The 22339-nt window shown below is 48.8% G+C and overlaps 10 protein-coding genes across 10 annotated transcripts; 5 read left to right on the top strand and 5 right to left on the bottom strand.

The window, feature by feature from the left end:
• Positions 1-20: 20 nt before the first annotated feature.
• On the top strand, positions 21-1635 carry akr1 (putative aldehyde reductase (AKR1); the record flags this gene model as incomplete). The annotated part of the gene is made up of 12 exons (XM_058508814.1): positions 21-67; positions 119-206; positions 255-268; positions 333-417; positions 489-508; positions 561-633; positions 682-811; positions 866-930; positions 987-1115; positions 1172-1287; positions 1344-1507; positions 1562-1635. The coding sequence occupies 12 exons, from the start codon at positions 21-23 to the stop codon at positions 1633-1635; spliced, it is 1005 nt and encodes a 334-aa protein (XP_058377793.1).
• Positions 1636-2072: 437 nt separating this feature from the next.
• N7446_000046 (uncharacterized protein) lies at positions 2073-3310 on the bottom strand. Its single transcript, XM_058508813.1, has 3 exons — positions 3170-3310; positions 2744-3116; positions 2073-2686 (listed from the first exon to the last, which is right to left on the bottom strand). Exons 1-3 carry the CDS (start codon positions 3234-3236, stop codon positions 2101-2103), a joined length of 1026 nt encoding a protein of 341 aa, XP_058377792.1. The 5' UTR covers positions 3237-3310; the 3' UTR covers positions 2073-2100.
• Positions 3311-3914: 604 nt separating this feature from the next.
• On the top strand, positions 3915-5356 carry N7446_000045 (Zn(II)2Cys6 transcription factor; the record flags this gene model as incomplete). The annotated part of the gene is made up of 4 exons (XM_058508812.1): positions 3915-4146; positions 4195-4487; positions 4536-5228; positions 5285-5356. The coding sequence occupies 4 exons, from the start codon at positions 3915-3917 to the stop codon at positions 5354-5356; spliced, it is 1290 nt and encodes a 429-aa protein (XP_058377791.1).
• A 1020-nt stretch (positions 5357-6376) lies between these two features.
• On the top strand, positions 6377-7171 carry N7446_000044 (rhamnogalacturonan acetylesterase; the record flags this gene model as incomplete). Its single annotated transcript, XM_058508811.1, has 1 exon — positions 6377-7171. One exon carries the CDS (start codon positions 6377-6379, stop codon positions 7169-7171), a length of 795 nt encoding a protein of 264 aa, XP_058377790.1.
• An 862-nt stretch (positions 7172-8033) lies between these two features.
• On the bottom strand, positions 8034-9633 carry N7446_000043 (CaiB/BaiF CoA transferase family protein; the record flags this gene model as incomplete). Its single annotated transcript, XM_058508810.1, has 6 exons — positions 8034-8176; positions 8233-8907; positions 8965-9062; positions 9110-9285; positions 9337-9408; positions 9469-9633. The coding sequence occupies 6 exons, from the start codon at positions 9631-9633 to the stop codon at positions 8034-8036; spliced, it is 1329 nt and encodes a 442-aa protein (XP_058377789.1).
• A 310-nt stretch (positions 9634-9943) lies between these two features.
• N7446_000042 (uncharacterized protein) lies at positions 9944-15227 on the bottom strand (the record flags this gene model as incomplete). Its single annotated transcript, XM_058508809.1, has 10 exons — positions 9944-11054; positions 11075-11197; positions 13300-13511; positions 13554-13802; positions 13857-13986; positions 14041-14152; positions 14209-14355; positions 14413-14652; positions 14704-14808; positions 14858-15227. 10 exons carry the CDS (start codon positions 15225-15227, stop codon positions 9944-9946), a joined length of 2799 nt encoding a protein of 932 aa, XP_058377788.1.
• A 280-nt stretch (positions 15228-15507) lies between these two features.
• On the bottom strand, positions 15508-16399 carry N7446_000041 (uncharacterized protein; the record flags this gene model as incomplete). Its single annotated transcript, XM_058508808.1, has 2 exons — positions 15508-15949; positions 15996-16399. The coding sequence occupies 2 exons, from the start codon at positions 16397-16399 to the stop codon at positions 15508-15510; spliced, it is 846 nt and encodes a 281-aa protein (XP_058377787.1).
• Positions 16400-16670: 271 nt separating this feature from the next.
• Positions 16671-18162, top strand: N7446_000040 (uncharacterized protein; the record flags this gene model as incomplete). Its single annotated transcript, XM_058508807.1, has 3 exons — positions 16671-16740; positions 16810-17221; positions 17274-18162. 3 exons carry the CDS (start codon positions 16671-16673, stop codon positions 18160-18162), a joined length of 1371 nt encoding a protein of 456 aa, XP_058377786.1.
• Positions 18163-18611: 449 nt separating this feature from the next.
• On the bottom strand, positions 18612-19187 carry N7446_000039 (S-(hydroxymethyl)glutathione synthase; the record flags this gene model as incomplete). Its single annotated transcript, XM_058508806.1, has 1 exon — positions 18612-19187. One exon carries the CDS (start codon positions 19185-19187, stop codon positions 18612-18614), a length of 576 nt encoding a protein of 191 aa, XP_058377785.1.
• Positions 19188-19794: 607 nt separating this feature from the next.
• On the top strand, positions 19795-21286 carry N7446_000038 (IQ calmodulin-binding motif protein; the record flags this gene model as incomplete). The annotated part of the gene is made up of 5 exons (XM_058508805.1): positions 19795-19857; positions 19915-19989; positions 20044-20862; positions 20917-21062; positions 21130-21286. The coding sequence occupies 5 exons, from the start codon at positions 19795-19797 to the stop codon at positions 21284-21286; spliced, it is 1260 nt and encodes a 419-aa protein (XP_058377784.1).
• Positions 21287-22339: the final 1053 nt, after the last annotated feature.

Genomic DNA, 22339 nt, shown 5'->3' with positions numbered 1-22339 from the left:
ATTTTTTGACAAGCTCTACAATGTCTCTCGGAAAGAAAGTCACTCTCAACTCCGGTCACCAGATCCCGTAGGTATACCTGGGCGATACTGGAACAACATTGCTGACCCCACATTATAGCCAGCTGGGCTTTGGTACCTGGCAATCCGCCCCTGGCCAGGTCGGCGAGGCTGTTTATGAGGCCTTGAAGGCCGGTTACCGCCACCTGGTAAGTACACATATTGTCCTTGGAGAGGTTGGTACTAACTCGCTGTAGGATTTGGCCACCATGTATGCAATTTGTTCGCTAGAGTTTTGGATTTCGCACATTTTCCTGACCTTCTCCTCTATCCAGCTACCAGAACCAGCGCGAGGTTGCCGAGGGTATCAAGCGTGCCTACAAGGATGTTCCTGGTCTGAAGCGTGAGGACCTTTTCATCGTAAGTCAAAGCACATCAATTGGCCTTGAGGAGGCATGCGCGTTCTCAGAAACTGACATCTACTCTCCTAGACCTCCAAGTTGTGGAACAGGTACGCCACTACCCAGATATTCCTTTCCTGCACAAGTACTGACTGGATGCAGCCAGCACCGCCCGGAAGTTGTGGAGGCTTCCCTCGATGAGTGTCTTGCCGAGCTGGAGCTGGACTACCTTGATGTAGGAGTACTGTATCCTTCAACAGAAGAATTCCGCTAATTGATCTAGCTATACCTTGTTCACTGGCCCGTGGCCTTCCAGAAGGGTGACTCATACTTCCCCCTCGTTGCCAACAGCAACGTTGAGGGTGGTGACGTGGTAATTGACGATGGCGTCTCTATTGTGGATACCTGGAAAGGTAGGATCGTCCTGGGCTTAGGCCGAAAGAATGCTCGCAACTGACGTTTCTCAGCTATGACCCAGCTCCCCAAGAGCAAGGCTCGCTCCGTCGGTGTCTCTAACCACACGATTGAACATGTTCGTACTTCAAAATATCAAGAATGTCTCTATACCAGCTTACCATTTTCCAACAGCTTGAGGCTATCATCAACGGAACCGGTGTTGTTCCCGCTGCGAACCAGATTGAGCGCCACCCCGTCCTCCAGAGCAACGACTTGATCGAGTATTGTCAGAAGAAGGGCATCCACGTCACTGCTTACTCGGTGTGTTTGCCATGTCTCTGTGGAGTCTGTTGCCTAATACTGACTGAACCTTCTAGGCTTTCGGTAACAACATGCTTGGCATTCCCCTTCTTATCACCCGCCCTGAGGTCAAGGAGGTTGCCGAGTCAGTCTCGAAGCGCACTGGTCAGGAAGTCAGCCCTGCTCATGTCATGTACGATCATTACCCCTGTCCCCCGAAGTGGGCAATTCGATACTAACTATATAAAGCCTCGCATGGTCCCAAGTTGGCGGCCACAGTGTCATTCCCAAGTCGGTCACCCCGTCACGCATCCGTGACAACTTCAAGGAAGTGGAGCTCACCCCTGAGGAGGTTCAGAAGGTCAGCTCTTTGGGCCAGAACCGCAGACGCTACAACACTCCTTTCACTGCTAGTACGTTTTCAGATTGATCATTTATCACAGGTAATACATGCTAATATCCTCCAGACAAGCCTCGTTGGAATATTGACATCTTCGGTGAGCCTGAAGAGAAGGCTGCCGGCCACAAGGTCATCGTTTAAATGGACAAATGGGTTGTGCACTGGTTGAATGGCGACCAAAATGAATAAATGAGAGCATGTATTTTCGCGTGGTATTTCAATGTCAATAGAACTTGAATGAGTCCATAAACCAAAAGAAGAGCCTAGTTATTCTAGCTATAGATTGCACGACCAGGATATCCTTAATTATAATCTCATTCAGAGTGGGATAAGATAGAGATAGTTGGCGACTCATACACTCAATGAGAGCCGAAGAGCGTAGCGTCGTTCCAAGGAAATCACCTTTTACGCATCTCTACGAAAGAAAGTTGATGGTCAGATTTAACTGTCGGCTTCCACTCCAGCGTCAAGAATTTACCACTAATAGTGATACGGGTTACAAGGTCACCTATGGTAACCAAGGGGATTGCCTAGACTTCTCTCAGAATCCAGCGAAATTGAATGAAATTAACGAGTTGCATCATTCGAAAGAGGGTATATGTGAAATCAAGGCTGTGTTAAATGACCATTTTCCTGTTCTCCCAAACCATTTACTTTCGTCACTGGGTCATAGGGATCATCTTGTTCCGCGTGTATAGGTCGCTGGTGTGAGCTCAAAACTGGCCCTGCATCTAGTTCGTGACATTCTTGGACAGGAGTGGCCGCTATCGGAGCCTCATGGATCGAGCGACCGTCCAAGAGTATCGCCGATCCCACCGGCTTTCGAATCATAAGATTCTGCGGCTCACTTGCTGGTGAGACTCTTTCTTCGGAAAGTGACACCTTTTCGTCTTGTATCACGGCAGTGGATGGAGACGAAACAGTCGGTTCGGCATCTCCCAGTCTTCGTTTCTGCCGACGCCGCCGAAGCACGAACCAGAGAAGCAAAAGAAGCAGGAGAACACTCAAGATCACGCCGACTGCTATTCCACCCTTAGCTCCTGCGCTGAGACCGGAGGAGCCCGCACCACACGAATAGCTGCCCTTAAAAACGCCCTGAGATTGTAATCCATTCAAACTGCTGCATGACATAGAGCTGGCGCCGTTAATTGTTGTTTGTCCTTTGGCTTGGTCGAGCGAAGGAAGCGACACGCTGAAAACATTCGTCAGCGTCTCCGGGAGCGAAATATGTCACATACTCCTATCATACCTTGTAAATGAGCCCGTCAATTCCAACAATCCGTCGACTTCTTCTAACTCCGCAAAACCGAGAGTTTTCAACTTGGGATTCCCTGTAATGGTAATACCCGAAGATACGCGTGACAGCGCACCCATAGTTAGGGTGTCGAGTGAGGCGAGGTTGCTCAACGTTAAAGCCCCGTCTAGAGTGTCCAAATCAGGGGCGATGAGCTCCGTGAGCCCCGATACACCCTCAGCGATTAACGATCCCTTAATCTCCTCCACATTATTGAGTGTGATTGCTCCATTTACTGAAGAGGAGATTGTGATGCTTCCTTCAAATGTGTCACAACTGCTCAGATTGTCGGCATCGCCTTGACTGGAAATGGTTACACTGCTTGAACCTGGATGGCATGAGCAAGAATTTTGTTATGAGGTCAAAGTGGAGAACCCTCACAGGCACCTGAAGCACCAAGAACTATTTGCCATGTAGTGGCAATCAGAAGAAAGTCGAAGAGAATCATCTGTACAGAATCTCACCGGGAGTCACCTGTCGAGATAAACGCGTGCGTGAAAGCCCTGGGCATTGACATTTTTAAGATCAAGAGGGAGGCGGAGTCGACACCTTTTTCTTGGCCCTGTGTCTGTCCATCAGGTACTAAATTCTGCCGATAGCTCCTTAGTGGTGGATTGGTATCGAAACTGGGCATCCGAGTGTTGATTGGCCATATTCAGATGTGAATTATCAAGACCCACCGCGGATCAGAGGTATTTCCTTCTGCCTACGGCTTACTCGACGCATATTTTCCGCCGGCAGCGGGAGACAAAATGCTCGCTCGTGCGGAATACATAATACAATTATTGAAAATCATACAGTCGTGTTTCTGAAAGAAAGCAACTGCGCTGTTTGACAGGTCTCGGCAAGGAGGTTGCTATTTTTATGTGCCGTTGAGAATAGCGTAGGCAACAACATTGGTCTTCCAAGGATGTCAGATATCTGACATCACTGAGAGAACGGAGAATCTTCGAATCTTCGAATCTGCCGTACTTTATACACTTCCTCTCGACCGTGGATCAGTCGCCACAAACCGTGGATTCCGCAAACTTTCCCAGATGACTCAGCAAATGCGGGGAATTCCCCGACGCATCTGGGGATTGTTGTTCTATAATCCCAATGGCACCCATCTCGACCTGACATCCCTATGAGAGTAGGCAAGGGTTGTGAAAGGTGTCGCACTCGCCATATCCGATGTGTGATTCCCGCTGGTGCCTCGGCCTGCACCCCATGCTCACGGCTTGGTCGGGCCTGTCATCTCGATCCCCGCTTCCAGTTCAAGGCTGTTCACCATGTCTATCAGAAGAGCAATGGGGCCCCTGCACGGTTCGATCTGGCCTGGGATGAGGAGCAAGTCTGGGTGGATGTGTCTCGCCCTGGTAAGCCGTCAGACATGGAGGCCTTGGGCATGCACTAATCGGACATAGCGACGTTTGTCCTTGAGACGAATGATGTATTAGCTGGAGACGAGAAAAACGCGTCGCCAGACGAAAAGGATCGATCATCAACCAACATATCAGAGCACGACCGTGGAGGAAACCGTGAACTTTATATGGTGGACATAGACAAAGCTCGCGCTGGTAGCCCTGCGATCCACGAGGATGAATCTCAACAGTACCCGACCAGCGGTCCACTAAGTCATCCTTCCGGTAATGAATCAACATTATCATTGAGGGAAGCATCCCTGATGCGCTATTTTATCCAGAAAATAGCACCCTGGGTGAGTCACGAGCCCTTTACAGTAAATGGCGATGTCTGACCGCACTAGGCCGACATTTGTGATGTCCAATCTCACTTCAGCACTGAAGTCCCAAGACGAGCGCTGCAGAATTCGATGGTGTTAAAGGCAATTTTGGCCCTATCTGCACGCCACGATGCTATCTTGGCCGGCGATAGTGACTGGGAGGCCTCGACTTATCATGGACAATGCCTGCAGCTATTGATCGCGGCATTAGACCAAGCCGAAACGAACTGTGATGAAAATATGCTCATTGCGGTTGTGATCCTCCGTATATATGAAGAGCTGGAGAACAATACTGACCAGCAGTTTCACCTGCTAGGATCCAACAGACTAGTCAATCTTGTGGCACGCTCTGCATCGTCGGGTGGACTGGCAGAGGCAGTGAGCTGGCAGTTTCTGCGACAGGCTATCTACGCATCGATAGTCCAGTATCAACCCTTGCAGTTAAACATGCAAAACTACGAGCGCTCATCTATGTTTCACCGCCATGATGATGCCGCCTGTGCCAACGTGATCATTTATCATTGTGCACGTATAATCCAACTCTGTTCCGATGCGCCTGGGAGAATTGTGGATCGAGAAGCCTGGCGCAACATCTCGGAAAGTGTGATTGAATGGAACCGAACGAAGCCCATGACCTGGCAGCCACTACGGTACCAGGCACCAGACATATCTGTCGACAGACCCTTTCCTGAGCTATGGATGATATCCCCCCTGCAGGTATACCTCCAGTCATGGTTTATTTTGAAGTATGCGAGTACTGATTGCCCACATAGTGGTCGGGATGCAGTATTACTACTCGGCATGCATTTTTCTCACTTTATCCGACACTCCACCACACCACATGAGTGATTATGAAATCGCTTGCTCGCGGCGTATTAAAGAGGCAAGTATTTTCAATTTCTTACTTTAGAGTTGGGTGGCTAATATGGGCTAGTAGAAAACAATTGCCGATAATTTAGTGATGGTTATTGGTCTTTCCTTGTCCAACGAAAGTGTAGAGAATGCCTATTTCATGGCATCCCATTTACTGCATCGTTGTTCGTGCCCCAAATCTTTGTCGCCTCACTAGCACTAATTTCACTCTAGTTGGTTATTGTCTACGGCACCCAGTCGAGCAGCAAGGGTCGTTGGAATTTATGTCTCGTGTAGAGAAGGTGCTTGGCTGGCGCACTTCATGGATGAGAAAAGAGCTGGAAAACAGATGGACAGAACTGGCAGCTTTTGACTCATGGGATCCGTGACAGTCAGCGGTCAGGTCGAAAATGACCGGTAGTCTGGGGGGTTTTTTTGGATCACTAGATTTCAAGATTTTAGTTGTGTTGGCTTGTCTCCATAGAGCATCCCATCGAATTGCTTACTATTATCATAGGAAAAGAGGACAGACAGGTACAAATGACTAGGTGGTCAAGAATAGAAATGAAACTGATTGAAGCTTCCATACGAGCATGTATCATGAAGAGAAGGCCAAAAATCCGAGATCCAATGACGTATGGGTTCATTTATCGAATTGACAGTAGCAGCTTAAACCGGTGGAAAATTCGAAAACTCGGACATTTAGATGCCCTCATTGCTCGGTCTATTTGGCCGCGAACGATGCTGGTCCTTGCAGGGCTTCGGTCAATTTCGTCCCACCCTTCATGCAACCCCGCAAGTGAATGCGTAGCTCCGCATATATCAGCATATTGCTTCTCCTGTTGGTGGAAGTTTCATTCTCCTGTATTGCGTCTACCTCATGTAATATGGAGAAGGTCTATTCAGTGATCCTTTGGCCCGCGCAATATAAAGCGCCGCGGAGAGGTGCTCTTTGGTTTAACCCCGACTGATTGAAGCATATATCAAGAGAAACACAACAGCACACAGGCAATATGACACTGAGGATTGCCAAGTTAGCTTTTCTTAGTGTGTTGGCGTGCGTCCAGGCACATCCCCTTTCGCCCGCAGCCAAGCAGTCGCCCAAAGCACCCTTTTTTATTCTAGCAGGGGATAGTACCACTGCTACTCAGTCTGCAAATGGCGGAGGGTGGGGAGATGGCTTTCTCAACACAACACTATTCCAGGGAGCCGCTGGCACAAATTTCGGTCACAACGGGGCTACCACAGTCAGTTTTCGCGCTGGAGGTGATTGGGACAACGTCTTGAAAACCGTTAGACAAGTCCGGGACCAATATATTCCTTTCGTCACTATTCAATTTGGCCACAATGATCAAAAGGCAACAGCAAATATCTCGCTATCACAATACACAGAGAATCTTGAAACATTCGTGACCGAGGTTTTCAATGCTGGAGCCACACCAATCCTGGTCACGCCGTTATCTCGACGAAACTATGAGAATTCTACGGGACATCCATCTATCATCATGAGTCTGGCCAACGAGACCGCCGCTACAATCTCAGCTGCCCATCACTCAGGCTCCAGGTATATTAATTTGAACCAGGTCAGCACCAAATATCTGAATGCAATTGGGCCAACAAATGCCTATACATACAACCTGAACGCCGCCGACTACACTCATCTAAACGTGGCAGGAAGTATTGTGTTTGGTGGGATCGTTGCTCAACTGATTGATCGAGATTTCCCGTATTTGAGGAGGGAGGGATATCTCCGGATAAACGAACAACTCAAGGAGGATGTTGATCGTGGGATTTACTACTATCCTTGATCATGTGTATCACCTGGATAGACCAGCAAAGTCTGTTAAACCTCATCAATTTATTGATATACTTTCAATCTTCGGTATCTTTCTCATTTTCACTATTGGCCTACCTATCCAACCATTAGAGTCACGCAAAGCACCGCATAGGAGCAAAGGGTTCCCCGAAAGCAATAGAGCGAGTGTTAAAAGCTCCACAAAAGCTACTTTTCTTCTTCGTGCTCATGCTTTTGTAGGAACAGAGCCTTCGTGGAGGGATACGTGCGCACCTCAAGTTCCTCTGACAACGCAGAAGTCCATTTTTCGCCACCAAGCTCGTATCAGATGGCCTCATGTGTAATCTCTCTAGCACGTTTAGCAAACAGATGGCGTGCACCCAATCAATCCACACTTTAAATCCTTGATCGTGTACCAGAATGGTTGCACCCTCTTCGCTAACAAAGCGACGATCTAGCTAGATGCGCTCCTCCTCACCGCAGGAGCCATTGACTCTGGCATTGAATACAACTTTGTCCTCCCTGCCCTACGGCTGCGCTGCCGGGATGGGATCGCGAAAGCGCACCCCCTGATGATTCGAGGAAAATGACAAAGTGTGCTGGTTACTGCTGGAATCGGATTCTACCATGCAATAGTAGATTTAATTTTGGTTGTTTAGGTCTAATCACAATCAGTACTGCTTCTCAAGTAGTTAAGTCGCTTCAAAGGTAGCATCTTACCAGCGGGCAGGTGGATCAACCTTCGGTTGCTTCAACACTAGCTCAAGAGCTCCATCTGGACCACCAGCTTGGAGTTACCAATGAGACAACGTGTTCCCCCTCGACTCCCACGTAGTCTTGGAGAGGAGGCCAGAGCATTCCAAGGCGAAATATCATTACACAATCCCCTGCTCCCGCAGAGCAGCTACCTCCTTTGGTGAGAATCCCATGCCTATCAAAGTGGAATCCGTGTGTTCTCCTAGGCTTGGCGGAGAATGTCGGATCGTGGGCTTTGTCTCACTGAACTTAACAGGAACCCCTGAATGGCTGGTCAGCGAATGTATGCTGTTGAGTGCGCCAAAAAGTAAAACAAACCTAAAACTTTGATTTTACCCGAAATCGCGGCCTCATGAGGAAGACTTTGCACCATATCCCCGGCGGCAGTCTGCGGGTGCGAGAAGACCTGTTCGATGGTGTTGATAGGGCCATAGGGCATCCCACTTCCCTCTAAGACAGCCAGCCATGCTTGAGTTGTCTTTTTGCGGAGGATCCGCTCAAATATCTCCTTTAATTCCAATCTGTTTTGAACCCGTGAGCTATTGTCCACAAAGCGTGGGTCAGTCGCCAGCTCCGATTCCCCCATCAACTGGCAAAGAACTCGAAATTGTCGGTTATTTGTAGCACCCAGTACCAAGTAGCCATTTTCTGTCTCAAATGCTTGGTATGGAACAATACTTGGATGCTCTGTGCCCCAACGGGCTGCTCGTTCGCCCACATTGAGCCACGACATTGCGACATTGGAAAGTAAGGACACTTGGCTCTCAAATAGAGACGCATCAATCTTCTGTCCTTGTCCTGTGTCTTTGCGAGAATAGAGAGCAGCGATAATTGCTCCGTGCAGATATAGACCAGTGCTCATGTCAGTAAGGCCAAGCCCAGGTCGTGTTGGTGGACCATCGCGTTCGCCTGTTATGTCAAGCATGCCTGCTTCAGCTGCAGCAATAGCATCGTAGCCTGCACGATGGGCATATGGTCCCCTGCGCCCGTACCCTGTACGAAAGTCAATTTCGGGGTTTCCGACTTTGAAAGAATGCCTTGAGCACGAACCAGAGACGCTTGCGTGTATGATCGAGGGATTAATTTGACGTAGCCTTTCGTATCCGATGCCCATGCTATCCATTTTTCCTGGGACGAAATTGTCTACACTGTTATAATTAGCAGATAATTGCTGGGTATCAGAATGATTACTGACACCACATCGGAATTTTCGACAAGGCGAAAAAGGATCTCTCTCCCTTTTTCCTCTTTCAGATTTAAAGTAATGGACTGCTTGTTTCTGTTGATCGTACAAAAGTACGCAGAGATATCTTTGTCTGTAGCATTCCAGATGTCTTTCTCTGCTACGGTTCGCCATAATCGAGTATCATCCTATAGCTAGTCAGTAACTATTAAGATTGTGGTTGATGAGTAGTTTCATACACCTCCTTTTGGATTCTCCACCTTGAGAACTTTTGCACCATAATCAGCGAGTATTTGTGTACAGAATGGTCCCTGGTCTATGTAAGTTGTTTTTCTCTTTTCTTTCGTTTCTTTTTGTATTGCTAGACGTACAGCGAGAACACGCGTTAGATCCAAAATCCGGACTCCTGACAACGGTCCGCTTGAATGCACAGCAGAGTGATTCCAACGAAGCTGACGTCGACACCATGGAGAAGATTGGCCATTACGGTATCTCATGGCCTGCACAGCAGCCTTAATTGGGTGCTTTTTCGGCATTCTGATCATCATTGTGTCCAGGTACACAAGCCGGGCTATTTGAGGGTGGAAGTAGAAGCAGCGCAACTGAGAAATAGTGACTTTTAAAGTGATAGATAACCCCGCACAAGGGACGATCGAATACTCTCCCCGCCCATGGAATACCGCGGTAATATAAACTTGTATGCCGAGTTTGAAGGACCGAAATTCACCGAATAGGACGGATAAGGGGTTTCATGGGAACTGAGGATCATGCACAGACAGAAATTTACTGAAGAATTTAGGTCTACATGTTGCTCAACATATCATGAGTTAGATAAATACAACATGTTCAGTACGACTTGGGAAGACCAAGCATGCGCTCTCCGATGTAGTTCAAGATCATTTCTCGACTCACTGGGGCGATGCGAGGAATAAAGACTTCTCGAAGATATCGCTCAACGTGGTATTCTTTAGCATAACCCATCCCTCCATGGGCTAAAATGGCTCGCTCGCAAGCCTCAAACGCCGCCTCTGCAGCCAAATACTTTCCAGCGTTGGCATACTCACCGCCGGTGTATCCCTGGTCATATAGTTGAGCAGCCCGATAGATCATCATCCGGGCAGCCTCCAGTTTCATCCAGCTGTCTGCGAGGGGGTGCTGAATGCCCTGATTCTGACCAATAGGGCGCCCGAATACATGTCGGTCTTTGGCATATAAGGATGCTCGACGCAACGCCGCGAACCCTAGACCGAGAGCCTCTGCGCCGATGAGGATTCTTTCGGCATTCATCCCATGCAGAATCATTCGAAACCCTTCATGTTCCTGGCCGACACGATCTCTCATTGGGACACGCCAGTTGTCAAAGAACAGTGAATTAGTGTCAACAGCAGCCCGACCCATCTTGGGGATCTCGGTGATCTGGACTTCGGGCACTTGTAGACCTGTGTAGAAGAGCGAGAGTCCCTGGGATGGCTTCTCTCGGTCGCGTGGGGCCGTACGCACGAGAATGAGGATCTTGTCTGCCTTTTGAGCAGTAGATATCCAGACTTTCTGTCCCGAAAGCAGATAATGGTCCCCCGATCGACGTGCCGTGGCCTGTAATTGCAGCGTATCCAAGCCAGTGTTGGGTTCTGTGACGCCAAAACATGCCCGTTGACGACCCGCGATGAGTGGAACAAGCCAGCGTTCTTTCTGCTCGCCGGTGCCAAACTTGGCGACGGGCTCGAGGCCAAAGATATTCATGTGTATGGACGAGGCACCCGTCATGCCTCCCCCGGACTCTGCAATAGTTTGCATCATCACCGCTGCTTCGGAGATGCCGAGCTCAGAGCCTCCATATCGCTGCGGCAAGCAAATGCCCAGCCAGCCCTGTCGTGCCAATGCCTCATAGAGCTCGGTCGGGAATTGTTTCAACTCATCCACACGCGCCCAGTACTCGTCAGGAAAATCCGAGCAGATCCTAGCGATTGCCTCTCGTACCGTTCGCTGAGACTCCGATAGGTCAGGGTCATGAGTCTGAAGATACTCGGTCGCGCGCGTGTGGAAACACGACTGGAATGACGGAAGAGACCGCGATGCTCGCAGGAATGGACGAGCTCCAATCTGTGGGTGTTAGCTGAGTCCTTCGCCTTTAAAACCCTCCTTACACGTCTCAGAATGGTTGCCATTGCTTGAGTAGACAGAGTCAAGGCCAACCAACGTATTACCACCTCAACTCGAGGTGAGGTGTCAGACAGCTCCAGGATGCAAAAGGTCCGAGACGAGTCTGGCGGCAACTCACATTTCAGGTAATATTTCCCAATACTCGACGTGTATACCTCGTCCCCTGTAATCTCGGTCTCTACTCGACCTCGGCTTTCATTGATCGGCAATGCGGGGGGAAGTCACTGATGTATCTATCTCCAATTGTCCTCTTTCCAACCCCCGGAAACTTGACGATGGAAATGGAATTGGATGCTGTGATTGTCGGTGCTGGATTCTCAGGAATCTACCTCCTCCACCGACTGAGAGATCAATTGAATCTCAATGTGAAAATCATCGACGCTGGCTCCGACGTGGGCGGAACATGGCATTGGAATAAATATCCGGGCGCTCGAGTAGATTGCCCAGCTCCTGTCTACGGGTTCAATATCGAGGAGGTGTGGAAGACTTGGAAGTGGTCGGAAGTGTATCCAGCACAGCAGGAACTGCAGGCATATTTCCAGCACGTCGACCGTACGCTATCCATTAGCAAGGACTGCATATTCAACTCACGCGTCGTTTCAGCTCAATTTGACGCCTCGAAGTGGACCATCAAAACAGACAATGGACAGACAGTGCTGGCCAAATATTTCATTCCTGCGGTCGGTTTCGCTTCGCAACAATATGTGCCATCCTGGAAGGGCATCGATTCTTTCCGGGGTACAATCCACCACTCATGCCAATGGCCCGAGGAAGTGGATGTACGAGGGAAGCGTGTCGCGATCATTGGCACCGGCTCAACAGGCGTGCAGATTGTCCAGGAATGGGCTAAGGAGGCCTCGGAAACATTTGTCTTCCAAAGAACCCCAAATCTTTGTCTGCCCATGCACCAAAGCTCGACCCAATCACCCAAGACAAGATGCGGGCTGAGACAGCGGAGCTCTTTTCCCGCTGCTGGGAGACTGCAGGAGGCCTACCAGATGGAGGAAGTTCTAAATTGTTCGCTGATTACTCGCCCGAGGAATGTGACAAGGCCTTGAATCAGCTTTACGACGAAGGTGGCTTTCGATTTTGGTCTGGAGCATATATGGATCTGCTCTTGAATCCGGAAGGAAATCGAGTGGCTTACGACGTCTGGGCTAAGAGGACGCGTGAACGCATCAATGACCCCATGAAAAGGGATCTACTAGCTCCTCTCAATCCACCGCATCCTTTTGGCGCCAAGAGACCTTCCCTCGAGCAGGATTACTTTGAACAATTCAACAGCCCCAATGTCCATGTGATCGATACCAATGCTCACCCGATTGTTGAGGTGACATCTTGCGGTATTGTAACAGCTGATGGAAATATCCATGAAGTTGATGTCATTGCAATCGCCACGGGGTTCGATGCGAGCACCGGTAGCCTGGGTAGCATGGGAATTTGCGACATCGACGGGGTGGATCTCGGCAAACGCTGGCGCAAGGGCGTCTCAACTTTCCTGGGACTTATGGCCCCCCGGTTTCCTAATATGTTTTTGCCATATTCCGTTCAGGCACCGACTCCTTTTACAAATGGGCCTGTTTTCATAGAATTCCAAGCAAACTTCATCAGGGACATGATAAAGAAGATGCAGTCTGACGGTATTCAAGCAGTGGAACCTCACTCGGCCGCAGTGCAGGACTGGCAAGCCCAAATGGAAACAATCTCTAAGATGACCTTGTTTTCTAAAGCGAAATCGTGGTATACTGGTGCCAATATTCCTGGAAAACCAGTGGAGCTGCTTTATTACTACGGTGGAATTCCTAAGTATCGAGATGCGTGTGGGGATGCCATCGCCCGCAAATTCCAAGAATCCTTCAACTGCCATATTTAACGATCAGCAAAATACAAGAGTACGTTGCAAATTATCTAGAAACATTTTGTCATCCTATCATTGATGAATCGTCCAAGTAACTCAATACTTGCTAAAAACAAGTAGAGCTAAACTCCCATTGCACGGCATAATGCCCGAAAGATCCTAAAGCTTGGAGCTGCTATCTAACGAGAACAGATTTCTCCTCTGGCCCCTATCCCCCTCAGGATCAGGGATAACGAAGCCAGTCTTCCCAATTGGCTCTTCATTCATTGAAGACAAACGTAACAGAGTAGCCTGGTCGCTCTCATTCGCCAAAAATCGGTGGTTAGTGCCAGCAAGTCGACCAACGATGTAAGCCCTCAATGGGCTGCCATCCCGGGTGAATTCAATTGTGTACGTCTGGGATAAGTCAGGTTATTGCACAGACAGGTATTCTTAAACCGTGATAATATTGGGCCCACTGACCTCGATTATTGCTTCTCCTTCTGCCTCAAAGTCGACTGAGGGCACAAGATCTGAATCCACCAGACTCGAAAATTTGTTATCTGGATAAGGTCTCTCTTCCTTGGGGGCCTGGGAAGAAAGACAGACTGAATGCTGATACGATAAAACACCACCGTTTGCAAGAATAAGCCCGTTGCGGCTGCGGCTGCCACGTAACTGACGGGTCATTTCGGTAATCGCCTTGTACTATGCATTAGTGATGACTGTTCCCAAAGGCAAAGAAATCAGAAAAGTGCATACATGCATAGAGTAGTTATTCCCAGCACCTCCAAAAGACGTCAGGCCCCCTAATAAAGTAAGCGGCTTTTGAGGCTTTGTGATAGAAAGACCTAGGTGATGGCATGCAAGTTTGGGTACAATAGGAAAGCACCTAGGATTTGTTAGATGATTCCTAACTGGGGGACACTGGAATTGAATTACATACGAATAGAGATCGTAAAGATCTATATCGTCAGGAGTTAGGTGGCTCAATTCAAGACAATGATCGAGCGATTTCGAGATTGCGGAACTCTCGAAGAAGTTTGGACGGTCCCAAACTGGCGGCTCACAGCGTCAGGCATCTTTCCTATCAGGTGAAAAGGTGCAGACTCACAATTATCACGTTCGTTAAACCCAGCGCCACCAAGAGGATATATCCACCTGCCTCTGGGGATCCCAAGCTGGGTGGCATATTCCGTTGAGGTCAAGATGCAAGCTGATGCCAAGTTGACAGTATTGAAGGCATTCATCAAGAGCGGATCTGTCACCACTATGGTTAGACTTATTGGCGTACAAGAAACAATATGGACAGGCCTACATGGAAAGCAAATCATCCGGTTCTTTTTGGACAGAGTTCCAATAGAATCGGTGGTTTGGGCTTCCATGCCATAATTCCAGGAATACCGATTTTGCGATGCGATTTGACTGAAGTAGGCATACAAAGCTGCTGACTCCCGGTGGTTGGCTTGAATTGTCTGCTTGCGGTGAGCTCGGAACCCATTTTCGTAGAGCGGATAGACGTGAATTGGTGACCCCACGGCGTGAAGTCCTCCAATATCTGGAAACCGTTAACTCACCAAAAGATCACGTAGGAGATATGGGAACACACCTTTTCTGAGCCCTCTTGTGGTAGGAGAGAATACATCAGTCACATTTTCTGCCGGGGCTGACCAGCCTGGAGGCGGCATCTTGCCATTCTTAACACATGCGGCCACTATCCTTTGATAAGTGAAATTTCAGGTTGAAGAGTTGTCTGCACGCACAAGAGGCCAACGCTTCGCCGCCCGTAAGGACCGCAACCTTTGTTTCTCCCTTCGCAATCCGCATGGCTGCTTCGTCAAGTAGCTTCGCTGGCTGGTTACCTCCATGATCACTGTACGACTGGTGTTGCGGTATAATACCCAGGTGATGTGACAACAGGCCTGGCAAGTCACGATAAGGCCAAGTCCATGTACGAACCACACTGATACTGTCAATGTTGTTTTGAAGGATTTGCGCAGTTTCGGCAGAGCTGCTTGCATCGTTGATGGCCCCTTGGATGGCCTCTAGCATCAAAGTGGCGGGCTCTTTAGCATCTTCGACTGTAACTGAACGATTTCGGATATCGGCCACACCGACAATAATGGGAGGCATATTGCAGTTTAATCACCATGTAAAGATGTAGAGATGGGATATTTAGAGAGGATCCAGCCTGTTATTATGGGGTAAAACGTGCGAAGTGAAACCTCGGCCCGAGCAAGTGTATTCATATGCGGAGGTCAATCAGTGCAATGTCACTTTTCTACACAAAGGCCGTATTATGCTCAACTTAACTGGAATTGGATCTTTTTAGTTACTTTGCATCTCTGGTCTAACGTATTTGATTGAGGATAGCAAACTAGTACACAAAGTGGCGTCTGAAATCTACTAGCCGTCATAGATGCGAAGGAACCCATTTGGGCTTTGTCTTCTTAGCGAAAGCCTCAACGCCAATCTTGAAGTTATCCCCTGCAACTAATCGATTCACATATTCATGTCTAGTTCGGGAAGTGGCATGCTCAACGCTCGGATTTTCCCACGCCTCACGCAAGCCTTGACGCGTAACAATGATTCCATCCGGCGAAAAACTCACGATTTGGGCCGCAAGTTTGAGGGACTCGTCAATGACAGACTCTGATGCCTGGGTGACCCGATTAACCAGTTGATATCCCAGTGCTTCTTGAGCGGTCAACTTGCGACCGGTCATAGCAATTTCGGAAGCAAGCTGGAGGCCAACAATGCGCATCAACCGAGGCAGCCCTCCGGCGGCCGCGTATAATCCAACTGAGACCTCAGGCAGCCCAAACTGAGCCTGAGGTGATGCGACCACCATGTCACTGAATATGTAAGTCCCAGACTCAAAGAACACGTAGTTGAACGTACCAATTGAGACATATCTCAAACCCTCCTCCTAGTGCAAACCCATTTACTGCGGCAATCACAGGCTTCCTCCCCCTCCGCTGGCTAAGGCCCATGAAACCGGTCGGAGGATGGTTCATTACTGCCAGTTGGGCTGCAGTTTTGGGGCCGCGGCGAGACGTACTCTGCTCAGCCAAGTCTTGTCCAGCACAAAATGCTTTGTCGCCCGCGCCTGTAACTATTGCGACAAGTAAAGTGGGCTCATCGTCGAACCACGAGAATAAGCCATGGGCTTCCCAATGCGCCTCGGCGGGTAGAGAATTCCGTTGCTTCTCCCGATCGATCGTCACGAGAAGCACCTTGGGTGCTGGGAAGGATAGCCGAAAATGATTGGTCGCTGGAGGTTGGGAATGAAGACTATCAGACATGGTGTAACTGTGAGTGAAGACGAATTCATGTACGGAGTATAGCGCCAGGGGAGATTGCGGGGTTGTGGGGAAAGCTATAACTTTTACACGTTATCAAGCTATTCGGTCGTCGGTTGTGAATAAATTGGCATTTATACAGCCGACCACTTATTAACTGTCGGTTTATGCTAGGTGAGGGGGAGGCCAACGTACCTCGGAAGCTCGGCTAATCACCCAACATATATATACGACTATTCTTGATGTCACAAGTACAATAGAGTAAGCTATTACGATGGCATCACAATCTTATGTTCTCGGAGTGGGCATGACCCAGTTCCTGAAGCCTCGTCGCACCCGTGAATGTGAGAACTGCTTTGGCCGCTCATTGTATAACCGGAACTGACTGGGGCTCTTTTATCCTCTCTCTTCAGACCCTGAACTTGGCTATGAAGCTGCAGTCAAGGCACTGACCGATGCCCATATTACATACGATGATGTCCAGACGGGCGTTGCCTGTTACTGCTACGGGGACACGACTTCAGGCCAGCGGATTCTGTACCAGCTCGGAATGACGGGCATCCCCATTTATAATACTAACAATGCGTGCGCAACGGGCTCTAGTGGCTTGCACCTTGCGCGTACTTTGGTGAAAGGGGGAGTGGTTGACTGCGTGCTCGTGGTCGGCTTCGAACAGATGCGGCCGGGGTCAATCAAGAGTGTATGGGATGACAGACCGAGTCCATTGGGGCCATCCACAACAATGATGGAGGATACTTACGGGAAGCATTCGAGTCCTAGGAATGCACAATACTTTGGCAATGCGGGACAGGAATATATGGACAAGTATGGTACCAGAAGAGTCAAATCACAGATGTGATATTTACCATGGGTATAGATATGGCGCCAAAGCGGAGGACTTCGCTGAAATCGCTCGAATTTCGCATGAGCATTCCCAACGGAACCCGTATGCCCAGTTCCGGACTGCATACTCGCTTGACCAGATCTTGGACCCCAAGACCCAGATTTATGGCCCTTTGACTAAGCTCCAATGCTCTCCAACAAGCGACGGAGCAGCAGCAGCAGTCATTGTATCTCAACGATTCTTGGATGCGCGACCTCACCTCAGATCACAGGCAATACTGATGGCCGGTCAACAGTCAATGACGGATGGACCCGAAGTATATTCCCGAAGCGCAATTGACCTTGTTGGATTCAACATGTCGCGGCAAGCCGCACGACTGGCGATGAAGGAAGCTGGAGTGGAAGCGAAAGATGTCAAGGTCTGCGAGCTTCATGATTGCTTCTCCACCAATGAGCTTCTTTTGCTTGATGCACTTGGATTTTCGGAACCAGGAAAAGCCCATGAGATGGTTCGGCGTGGAGATATTACCTACGGCGGCCGTGGCCCAGTGATCAATCCATCCGGGGGCTTGATATCCAAAGGCCATCCACTCGGGGCCACGGGCCTTGCTCAGTGTGCCGAGCTTACCTGGCAACTCCGCGGATGGGCAAACAACCGTCTAGTCTCTGGCACAGATGTCGCGTTGCAGCATAATCTTGGACTGGGAGGAGCTGTGGTTGTAACAATCTATAAACGGGCTGATGGAAAGGCGACCGAGGCTATTTCAGATAAGGTAATTAGCAAAGTTTCAGGTTTGGGGTACAACCCAGCAGTGGAAGCTCGATACATCACACCCGAAGATGGCGAGCGTGTTCGTAGCACAACAAAACGTCATGATTACCCGCTCCTCGATACGACAGGAAAGCTCAAATCCCGCATGTGATCAGAAACTCGGAGTGGAATTAACAAGAATCTATCAACGCCGGCAGAAGGAACACGACCCTTTGAATCATGTGTCGCCAATCAAGGGATGAAGCAATCGTCTAACGCGTGACATAGTCTGGTACATATACAATGAAATCCATATGTTTATGCCCAAGCAGGAGTCATAAGCTCAAGCTATTCGACAAAGTCATTCAGTGAATGTCAACAGATCTAGGTTAGGCTATACTAGCGCAAAGTGAACGAACATTGCCTGTAAGATACAATTGGCACATCAATGCTGACTCGCTTAGATATATTTGACATCCGAATCCACACAAAGGTCCTAATATCCAAAAGCACGACATTCTTTTCTTATCCATCACAAAAACTTCCCCGACCAACTATAACTCTTTACCAGCCACCATAAAGTCATGTTATCGGACGTAAAGTTGCAACAACAATTTTATATCACAGGTTGGCAAATCTGATGCCCGACTTTTGTGCCGTGAAAGTCGAAATCAAATCCATCAGCGCTGGGGATAGAACATCGTATGTCTGCAGGCCAACAGCCCTGAACTTGTCTCTCACTTCGTCCATTTGGTTGGGGTGAGAGCCTTGCTCAATGATTGAGGACACGAAACCTGCGAATTGTGGTTCCTGCCACCCCTTTTCATCAGATAATTCGACATGAACAAAGTCGAGTCCTTTGAAGGGGTGGTCTTTCTCAATGCGACCAAAGAGGTGGACACCACAGTCCTTGCAGGCGTTGCGCTGAATTGTGGCGTCTTTGTCCACAATGGATAGCTTGGATGCGTTCGCCGTGACGGAAAGGGCGTCTCGTGGAATCACGCCAACAATGGAAAAGAGGGCGCCCTCAGGTTTCCAGCACTTGGAGCAGCCACAGGCGTGGTTGTGGGCTACATTGCTCTTCAATGTGACTTCCACCTGGTTCGAAGGGCAGCGGCAGTGGAGCTTCCCACCGGAGAAGCTACTGGAGCCGGGTGTGATACCGTTGTCGATAAGAGGGTGAAGGGAGGGTGCCATTGTGATAGTATTCCGCAATAAGGACGATGAATTCTACCAAGGTCCTCCAAACAAATTCGATATATTTATATGTAGAGCACCCGGAGTGAGCACCCGGAGTCCCCTCATCTCCTCATGAGGGGTGGCCAGGGGACTTGGCCGGATGATCGGAGTCCAGTACATATAGTGGGGACAGATAGGGAAGACTTCCGACGCTAAACCTGACGTGATTTGCGGAGAGATCTCAAAGGAGAAATAACTTCCCGGGATCTATACCGGCCTGCAGTAAAGAGAAGAGAGCTCTGAGGGGTATCTCCAATCCTTAATAGATTTCTTTATAATGTGGAGAAGGAGGCCCAGATCAAAATCTGAAGAGAAGAAGTGCCAATGAAAACATCAGAAGACCAGAAGATATTGTAGGTTGGTTTTCGTTTTCTGCCACGAAATATGACAAGTGATAAGATGGACTCCCACCTTGAGAGGCTAAAAGCCGGGATGACAAAGATCTTGAACTGCACGTCCCGCCCACCTGGCGTTGACACTCCAAACTTCCCTCTCATCGGCTTTTCTTTACTAAAACCGAACCTGAATATATTGTACTATCCTTTTTCAAGTAGGTATTTCCTCCATGGCCCGCACTCCCTCGCCCGAGGGGCGTGACGTCATTGAGCGGGCGGCACGAACGGTTCAGGTACAGTTGATGGACCCGTGGGCAACAACTCCAGCTGAAACATATCTCTTCTGTTAGAGGGTGTATCGTGGCTACCGCACACGAAGAGAGCTTCGTGGGTTTGGGTTATCGGCTTCGGCACGATGGGCGGAGGTACGGTTCTGAACTACTTATACCCCTACAACTCTGACTGTGTTTTGCCCCTAGGCCGTCCGCGAAGCCCAGTGGCACCAACTTCATCGACCCGCAAATCTCCAAGTCGCGCCGGCGGATGATGGCTTCAACCAAGCCCGACGGAACTGGCAACGAGCGGTCAGCGTTGCTAGACGAGCCGGCGGTGACGATGACCGTGTTTCGGGATCGCCTTCCACCGGGAGCAAGTCAACCTACATTGACGTGGTCTCATCGGGGGCAGAGGCCAAGGTGATGGATCTCAAATACTTCTTGGAAATTGTGGATCTGAAACATCGACATGGAAGCAATCTGCGCTCATACCACAACTATTGGCAGAACTCACCAACCAACCAAAATTTCTTTTATTGGCTCGACTATGGCGAAGGACGGAATTTGGAACTTGAGCAATGCCCACGAGAACGGCTCGAGAAACAGCAAGTTCGTTATCTCACCCGCGAGCAACGCCTGAATTATTTGGTCACAGTGGACGAAGCTGGGTTGTTTCGATGGGACAAAAGTAACGAGCTAGTGTGGACAAACAGTGCACGCTTCAAAGACAGTCTCGATGGGATTGTAGACATAGAGGATGATGCACCGCAATTTATTGGCAATGAAACCACCACGGAGTCTGCATCTATCTGCAGCTCTTCATCATCATCACCATCATCTTCTTCTACGTCATCCTCTACAACAAGCATGGACAGTGCTTTATCCGACGAGGAGACGAAACCTTTCACGGAAGAGGAGTACAAGGCTGCAAAGGTGATGAAGAAAGTCCTCCATGCTAGCCCGACCACTGCATTCAAACGAATGATGGGCAAGTCCACCGAAAAGGAAAATATGTGGATCTTTGTAAGTCTCCAGTGCGCTGATTTAGATTTTGACCATTTATTAAAGAATTATAAGGTCGCAGACAGTTCTTTTCGCTTGTACATTGGAATTAAAAAATCGGGCGCCTTCCAACACTCCTCATTTCTTAGAGGTGCTCGCATCGCCGCAGCTGGAATGATCAAGATCAAACACGGTCAACTACGTAGCCTGGCACCGCTGAGGTATGTTAGATCACAGCCAGTATACCATAGAAGGCAATATCCACTGATCTTGTGCTGATGTTATCAGTGGTCATTATCGACCTTCAGCCGCAAACTTTCGGGCATTCCATCATGCGCTCCAACAACAAGGGGTCGATATGTCACATGTCTCTATGAGCAAGTCCTATATGATGCTCGCTGGAATCGAGGGATACACTAAAGCGAAACGAAAACTGACTACCTAGCGCGATTTCTGACAGTAATCGTACAAGGTCTGGGCTTGTTTTCTTTGTCTCCCTCACAAGGTAATTAATCAGGGTCGTACGGGGGTGCTTGAAACAATCTTCCCGAATTTGTTCCGCACTGATGCGAGAGAGAGGTTGCCTAGCCTGCATCTTGACTTGGCGCTTCTTGGTACAGCATCTCATCACCAACTTGAGGACTACAAATTTATGTCTTTCTACAGTGACACGGATCTGGTGAATAACCAGGAACTGAGCATCTTCGGAGCAGATACTCTAGAGTCCAAATGCTGGTAATTAATATTGGTTTTTCTAGACCATGCCATCCGATTCAGCGGTATTGGATTTGACAAGCTACCGAGTAACCCAAGTTCGCCTGATGGCCGACCGAAGGGAGCTATTGCTTCCCTATTGGCTCTGATAGCTACCAGAAAGCCAAGCGGACCTTGCGGATGTTGTGTGAGGAGGTTATATAGGAGCAAAGCATGTCCACCTGACAATAGCTAGACGACCAGCTTTTTGTAATCAGGCAACGGCAAGAGGCAGCCAAGAAATATCTGATAGATTGCAACCGAATGGTCGTCTTGTTCGCTGTAATTGCACACAGCCCTTCAGTTCCGTGTGGTGACTTTTATACTCCTATCCTGAATAGTATTATTACCTACGGCGACTAAAATTTACGATTAAAATTGCAAGTTATTTGCGTTAGTGTATCTGTTGATTAGGGTTAGATCTGCGTAAACAATGAGTTTTCTGTATGTTGAGGCTGAGATAGAAGTTGTCGTGGAAGCTGTGCCACTCACTTTGCTACGTCATCTAATTTTGTTTTCTTTTTGTTTCACCGCTCGTCCACTGTAGCCCGCTTGAGTCTCATGGATGACATAGGCTCTTAATAAGGAAAAAAAGGTGTAAGTGGCAAGATAAAATTACATAGCGACTTGTACACTTGTTCCGAAGGCTCTCTATTAAAATTGTGGGAATTGAGTGACAGATGTTGTTGATAGAGTGCCTTATAATGGTGGTTTAAAAAAGAGTATTTGAAATAGTAAGTTAGTG

Source organism: Penicillium canescens, assembly GCF_028828765.1.
Source record: "Penicillium canescens strain IBT 15451 chromosome Unknown utg000001l_segment0_segment0, whole genome shotgun sequence".
Lineage (NCBI taxonomy): Eukaryota > Fungi > Ascomycota > Eurotiomycetes > Eurotiales > Aspergillaceae > Penicillium > Penicillium canescens.
This window is presented reverse-complemented; position numbering and strand designations above follow the sequence as displayed.

Bases quoted from the DNA above. Each gene is read 5' to 3' on its own strand.
- N7446_000046 (XM_058508813.1), bottom strand. From the start codon at position 3,236: ATGATTCTCTTCGACTTTCTTCTGATTGCCACTACATGGCAAATAGTT. The intron at 3,117-3,169 runs GTGAGGGTTCTC...CATGCCATCCAG, and splicing joins TCTTGGTGCTTCAGGTGCCT to GTTCAAGCAGTGTAACCATT. The intron at 2,687-2,743 runs GTATGATAGGAG...GAATGTTTTCAG, and splicing joins TTGACGGGCTCATTTACAAG to CGTGTCGCTTCCTTCGCTCG.